Source organism: Chrysochloris asiatica, unplaced genomic scaffold (genome assembly GCF_000296735.1).
Source record: "Chrysochloris asiatica unplaced genomic scaffold, ChrAsi1.0 scaffold00041, whole genome shotgun sequence".
NCBI classification, from domain to species: Eukaryota; Metazoa; Chordata; class Mammalia; order Afrosoricida; family Chrysochloridae; genus Chrysochloris; species Chrysochloris asiatica.
Genome location: NW_006408559.1, coordinates 7,555,480 through 7,563,035, shown reverse-complemented (window position 1 = coordinate 7,563,035; position 7,556 = coordinate 7,555,480). Strand labels below are relative to the sequence as shown.

The following is a 7,556-nucleotide window of genomic DNA, read 5'->3' as shown; positions in this document are numbered from 1 at the left end:
AGATTTTTTTATCCTATTTTGTATTTGTTCTTCTATCTTAGTAGTGTTGAGAGATTTATCTTCTAGCTCACTAGTTCTGGCTTCTATCTCTTCAATTCTACTCCTTTGCCCTTTCAGTGTATTGTCGATTTCTGATATTCTATTATTCATCATTTGGACCTGTTTCTGTAGGTTTTGAATTGTTTCCAATGCTGTATTTATCTTGATTGTTCCTGTAGCGCTTTCCGGACTCCTTCATTATTTTTCTCAACTCCACTGTATAGTGTTTTGATACATTTTACAATCATTTTTCTGAATTCCTTCTCCAGGATTTCCAAAGCCTGCCCATCTTCCAGTATGGCGTGTAGGTCTACTTCCAGCTCATTTGCCTCAGTCACTTTATCTCGTTTCTGGACATGTGCAGATATGGTCATCTGCTTGTGTTTTGGGGCATATTCAGAGGTTATCTGTGGCCTTAATACTTAGATGGGTATGTATTTTAGTATTTTTTATGTTTTCTGATTGCCTCCAGGTAGATGTGATCAGGAAATTGGCTTCCCTTTTCACTCTTCATGAGAAATTTCAAGAAGCCACTGTTGGTACTTTTGACGCAACGTAAGATTTAATTTTCTGCTTATTTCCTTTTTTGTCTGCTTGTCCCTCTTCACAATCCCCTTTCAGGCCTTTTTTCTAGTTATAAACAGTTCAGGGCCGACTGTGGCCGTTTGGTTTTAATTGGAAACTGTCTCTTTAAATTTCGAGGAGATCTGTGTGCATGCATAGTAGAACACTCCGAGGGTGGGGCTGGGGTATCTACTAGCTCAGGTACCCATATAGTCACCAGAATGGCGGTGCTCAGACAGTAAGGGACCAATGAACAGATACCAAAAGAAAAGAATGTCCACACCTTTATCTCTGTGGTTCTGCCAGGTGTCTGTGGCTGCTCCGATCCTTCCCCGGCTTGGTCTCACCCAAGATGGTGGCTCCTGGAGCAGCTGAGTGTTCCAAACTAGAAAGCTATGGATTTCTTGCTTCTGTCACAAATTCCCCCAGCTGTAAGCCTTCCAACCTTCTAAATATTCCTTTATATGTGGTTCAGAGTTCTGGGACCATCCCCTGAGCCTGCTTGGTTGGGTATTCTGTGTTGTTGCTGGCGGAGCTCCTTACTGCATGTCCACCCGATCTGCCATCTTGTTTGTTCTCCCTGCTGACCTCACCCAAATCATCTGTCGTTGAAAGTGCACAACCCCACCCCCCTTGCAGACCTGGACGAACCCTTGCCCATAGTTGCAGTAGTGAAAGCTGTTATAGGAACTATTATAGGAACTTCCTGGTTACTTGCCATTTTCTGTTTGCCTTTGGAATTTGTGTGCTTCTTCTAAATATGGACTATTTGAAGTTTCCAGGACACATACAAAATAGGAATAACACACTGCCGAGATGAGAGGCGGAGGAGTTAGGCAGCAGACCAGCTCTCGGCTCCCTATCACTGTTCCCTGGGAGAGGCACCTGCATGCAGATTTCCTCTGAGCTGCCTGAGGGCAGGAAGGGAGCTCAACTGATGCCTGGCTTCCTTCTGAGTTACAGGGTAGATTTGTCCACATTCATTTCTAATGTCCACTATATAAGTTAGGTGTTACTGAGGGTGACAGGGCAACAGCATCTGACTCCTAACTTCACAAGGGGGAGACAGACAATCACCAGCAGCAGCCGCCCAGGGCTAATTTCTAGGAGGTTGAGATCAGACAGGTCTCTAGCCTCCAACCGTCTTTAACAATTCTGACAGCAGCCAGCCTTTCAACAACCTCCTCAGCTGGGCCCCTTGCTACTTCACTGCAATGACCACACAGACCTCACAGACAGTACTCAGTGATGGATGAGAGGGTGTGTGAGGGACATTGATAGTTACGGTTCAGGATCAGTTCTTCCAGGCAGGAGACCCTGTTCTCAGCCATGCTTCCAGGAACATCTCTCTCTGACCCTCGGTTCCCTGACCTGGTCTCTCCCCTACTTTGGCTCTTTTAGGACTCCTGATAAATGCCCAGAGAACACTCCCCTATAAGTCTCAGCCCAGAGATACTTAGCTCCAACTCCATGGGTCGGCAAACTTAGCTCCCTCCAATTAGTTGCCTGGGGTGGCAGCCCACGCTGGAAACGAGGCACTGAGCTTCCCTCGCTCTGGGGGCCGGGAGTCCGCAGCTCTGGCTCGCGCTCTGGCTCTTGATTCTCCTGCCGCTCCTCTGCTGCCACAGCTCTCTGGATCATGCAGGGCTCTTGGAGTCCAGGGGCTACGTGTCGCTTCTGACTCTTCTTCCTTGATGAAAGAAAGTAAGATTCCCCCTTCCTGCTTCTGCAGTGGCTTGTTTTAAACCCAGTGGGATGGCAAAATTGAACAATCCCTTTGATGTTGTTACTAGGTGCCATCGGGGTCAGTACCAATTCATAGAAATCCTGTGCCCAGGAGAACCAAACACTGCCATCCTCGTAATCATTGCTACACTTGAGCCCATTGCTCCTGTCACTGTGCCCGTCCATCGTGTTGGGCGTCTTCCTCTTTTTCTCCAGCCGTCCACTTTACCAAGCTTTTTGTCCTTCTCTAGTGACTGGTCCCTCCTGATGATATGGCTGAAGTGTGAGGGACAGAGTCAGGCAATCCTGGCTCCTAAGGAGCATTTTGGCTGTACTTCTTCCAACACAGATTTGTGTGTTGTTTTGGCAGTCCATAGTAATTTTAATATTCTTCTCCAGCACTAGAACTCATATTCATCAGTTCTTCTATGGTCTTCCTTAGTCATTGTCCAACTATCACATGCATATGAGGTTTATTGAAAATACCATGGCTTGGGTCAGGTGCCCCTTTGTCTTCCGTGACATCTTTATTCTGAACACTTTAAAGAGTTCTTGTGCAGCAGATTTGTCTAATGCTGTACGTCATTTGATTTCTTGACTGGATTTTTTCTTTATATTGAAATGCAACCTATACCAAAGTCTTTGATCTTCATCAGTTAACATTTTAAGTCCTTTTTGCTTAAACAAGGCAAGGTTATGTCATTTGCATATTGCAGGTTGTTAATGAGTCTTCCTCCAATCCTGATACCACTTTTTTCTTCATATAATCCAGCTTCTCAAATTATGTATTCAGCATACAGATTGAATAAGTATGGTGAAAGAATACAACCCGGGTACACACCTTTTCTAATTTGAAACCATTCAGTATTTCCTTGTTCTGTTTGAACAGCTGCCTCTTGGTCAATATATAGGTTCCTTATGAGCACGATTAAATGTTCCGGAGTACTTATACTTCACAATAATGTCCATAGTTTGTCATGATCCAAACAATCCAAAGTTTTTGCATAGTCAGTAAAGCACAGGTAAACATCGCTCTGGTTTCTCTGCTTTCTGCCAAGATGTATCTGATGTCAGCAATGATGACTCATGTTCCACATCCTCTTCTGAATCCAGCTTGAACCTCTGACAGTTCCCTATCAATGTAATTCAGAAGCCGTTTTTAAATGATCTTTAGCAAAATTGTATTTGCATGCGATATTAATGATCTTGTCCGATGATTTCAGCATTCCACTGGAATAGGTACAAATTTGAATCTCTTCCAATCAGTTGTCCAGGTAGCTGTCTTGCAAATTTCATGGCATAGATGAGGGAGTGCCTCCAGTGCTGTATGAGTTGGTTGAAAGATTTCAGTTTGCATTCCATCAATTCCCGGTGCCGCCGCCTTCCTGTGTCAGTGTCTTCTGCTCTCCTTGGAGGATTTATAGGGTGCAGCTCTGAAAGCATTGCACAGTAACCACATTTTTACCTTCCTGTTCTTTTCAATACTTGCTCCATGTATTGAAGGCAACGAAGTGCCAGATTCCTGGGGTGCCCCAAGTCCAGAACACACAGTGAGGACAAAGTGCCCTGTTGTAAAACAAATGTTCTTTTTCGAACCAGGTATCAGCTTTAACATTATCAGTATTTCTTAAATTACAAGATACAATTCGACCTCCCAAAGCAGGTTAGCAATACAAAGAAAACTGACCCTTTGAGGATTTCTATTCCCTTATTCTCTTGGACCTGGAGATATTTTATCTCTTCCCAAATACAAGCAGACCTTATAGATACTGCGGATTTAGTTCCAGACTACTGCAATAAAGCAGATATTACAATAAAGGAAGTCTCATGAACTTTCTGGTTCCCTAGTGACCATAGCCAATGAATATAAGGAATCCTGGTGTGACATTGTAGGATAAGCACTGAACTGCTAACCAATATGTCAGCAATTGAAACCCACCAGCTGCTCCTTGGAAACCCTATACAGGGTTGCTGTGAGTCAGAACCGACTCAGCAGTGCTTTACAACAAGTAGATATAAAAGTTGTCTCCACGACACTGCAGTCTATCCCATGTGCGATAGCATGGTGGAAAGGTTTGAAATCTTGTGTGGGTTACAAAAATGTGACAGACACGAAGCAACCTCCTGCTGTTGGAACAACGGTGTCCAGAGACTTGCTTGACACAGGGTTTCCCCAGATCTTCCATTTCTAAGACCCGCAAACGTATCTCATGGGTAAAAGTTGCTCAGTGTCCCACTGACCTTCCCCGGTGCCCTTCCAGGTATGGTCTTATCTAGAACCTTCCATAATCCCATTCCTCGGTGGCTGGATTTTCTGTTTGCTTGTTCACCTGCATTTCACATTTCTTCACGTGACCGTACAGCTGTGATCTCTCGCTTTATGAAATGCATAGCACCTCATGTGGTTTAAGGACCTTTGCTTACATAGCTCATCACTGGGCATTTATACAGAAGGTTTTTCTCCTTTGAAATTCACTAGGATTAGTTCCTAAGAATACATGTGAACATTTGCACATGGCCCCCAATAAAGATTGGGAAATGGATTTGTAAAACAAAGCCACCAACTGACTGGCTGTCACCCCCATTTCTACCTTGCCAGAAGTAGGACGTTATGTATACATTTTCAAATATATAAAATGCCGTTAGACAGAAGACGGCACAGTCTTTGTTTCAGGTTAAATTCCTTGGTTATCAGAGGGACTGAACTTCTTCCCAGATGTCTTTCCTCTTGTGCCGATGGCCAGTTAAGACCGTGGCATCGTTCCTGGGCTTCTCTGGGTGTGACAGTCTGTCTTTGTAAAGTGGAGCTCTGTTCAGGTCAGCTGTTTAGTTAAAAGTTAAAATCAATTAGTGTTTGTTTTAAGAAGCCAGCTAATGGTTGATGTGCCCTGGAGCCAAGCCCACTTGGGATGCTCTGTAAGGGACTGCTGTTGTCTGGTCAGTCTGTGCTACCTTGTCCCTGCCAGTAACATGAGTGTCCTCTTTTCTGCCCTCTGCAGAGCTGTACCCGGTTCCGGTCCTTGGGGTGACGATGCCCATCATGTGGTTCTACCTCCTCATGAATGTCATCACTCAGTATCCTTGCATTACTGACAGAAAACGTGTCGTCTTTTCTCCTAAGGATGCAGTGACATGAGTTTGGGTTTTGCCCTGATTTTCTCTGCGGTGAGGAGGAAACAGAGATCTGTTCTGTGAGCTCCCTTGTTGAGGACAATAGAGATGCTAATTGAGCATTAGGTCACAGTGAGGGGGACTAGGTCAAAGAGAAGGAATGCTTGGAGGAAACTGAAGTCCTGTGACTAATTAGGGATTAGTATTAGAGTCCTAAGGAGCTCTGGTAGCATGTTGTTGTTGTTGTTGTTAAGTGCCTTCCAGTAGGTTCCGACCCATAGCGACCCTGTACAGGGTTTCTGAGGGTGTAAATCTTTACTGGAGTAGAAAGCCTCATCTTTCTCCCGCGGAGTGGCTGGTAGTTTTGAACCGCTGACCTTAAGGTTCGCAGCCCGATTCGTAACCACTACGCTACCAGAGCTCCTTAGCATAGTGGTTACAAATCGGGCTGCTAACCTCAAGGTCGGCAGTTCGAAACTACCAGCTGTTCCGCGAGAGAAAGGTGAGGCTCTCTGCTCCCGTAAAGATTTACAGCATCGGAAGCCCTGTACAGGATCGCTATGGGTCGGAACCGACTACGCTGCTTAACAACAACAACGTTGGAGTCCTGGTGTGACAGTGCAGAATCAGCACTGGACTTCTGACTGCTAGGTTGGCAGTTCAAACCCATCAGCCGCTCCTCAGAAACCCTGTTCAGGGTCACTATGAGTCAGAACTGATTCCATGACACTTAGCAACAAAAACAGAGCCCCCGCCTTCAAGTCAACTCCAACTCATAAAGACGACCCTAGGTCAGAGCAGGACTGCCCCATAGGGTTCCCAAGGCTGTAAAGCTTTACAGAAGCAGACTGCCACCTCGTTCTAAACCACCAACCTTTCCCTTGGTAGCAGACTGCTTAACCACTGTACCATCAGGGCTCCTTAAGAATTAGTATTTGCCATGAATGAGCTGTGATTTCTATTTGGATGTTTTCTGGTAGCCGAGGATATTTCAGGTTATGGCAGGCTGCTACAAAATTCTGAAAGATTTCAAATTAATCTAAGCTTCATTATCTCCTGATTGTCCCGTTGGAACTACGCTTAGCTTATCGTTAAAATCAATCAATTTTTAAACTAATGAAATGGATGAAGGTGAGCTTTATGCCTCTGAAGTCACCTCAGGTGTGGCATGCAAAGTTCCTGTTTGGAGGAGGTGGTGGAAGGGCTGAGGACAAGGGTGTAGTCACCTTTTACTGAGAGGGTCACCCTGGTCATTACATTGGTGTTGACCTTCATCCCAAACTGGGGGAAATCCCAAATACTTATAACTGGGTGTTAAGGAAGTTTCAAACTGGGACCCACAAGAGGAAAGGTGGGACAGGAATTCTGTCGGGTGTTCTACCAGGTAAGAGCCCAGTGTTCAGTGTTCTTTAAATGTGACCGTTTATGTCCCCAAGTCACAATGTCCTGCCCACTGGGCTCTTGGATACAGCGGTCAGAGAACGACCTTAACTGCCTCCTCCAGGTATGTGTGCATCCGAGGCGTGTTCATCCTGACCACAGAATGCACCTCCCTCACCGTCACGCTCATGGTGACGCTGCGCAAGTTTGTGAGCCTCATCTTCTCCATCTGGTACTTCCAGAACCCCTTCACTCCATGGCACTGGCTGGGCACCCTGTTTGTCTTCCTTGGGACCCTGTTGTATTCGGAAGTTTGGAACCACCTAGGAGCCACGAGACTAATGCCTCCCAAGGAGGACAAAAAGAACTGAGGCCGGTCTGGAGCACACACCAGAGGGCTAGACGCTGTTGTCCTCACTGTCGCCCGTGCTGGGCAACCCAGTATTGAACCAAACGCACCGGAGAATCCTAGACTGCAGGGCCTCCTGAGAGTGCTCACAGCTCTGCAGACCAACATGTGTTAGACTCGCAGTAGGAACCGCTTGACCCTGAACTAGAAAAAAGAACAGTTCTCTTCCACTATACAGCCCATTTATTTGTTTGTTTTTGTTTCATTTACCAAAAGACCCAGGACACTGGCTTGCTGACTTCCAAACCCTAAGAGGTTCTCGTTTCTCTTCTGCGTCTTGAGATCAGCCCACTTGTCCCTGTCTGATGACTCGGCGACATATCAGTCA

The 7,556-nt window shown here is 45.7% G+C and overlaps 1 protein-coding gene across 1 annotated transcript in view; it reads left to right on the top strand.

Annotated features, from left to right (window-relative positions):
• Positions 1-7,190, top strand: part of SLC35B4 (solute carrier family 35 (UDP-xylose/UDP-N-acetylglucosamine transporter), member B4) — a 34,594-nt gene extending 27,404 nt beyond the window's left edge. The window contains exons 9-10 of the mRNA XM_006861147.1: positions 5,328-5,403; positions 6,944-7,190. Coding sequence (XP_006861209.1) covers positions 5,328-5,403; positions 6,944-7,190 — 323 coding nt within the window. The remainder of the gene's footprint in view (positions 1-5,327; positions 5,404-6,943) is intronic.
• The last annotated feature ends 366 nt before the right edge of the window (positions 7,191-7,556 follow it).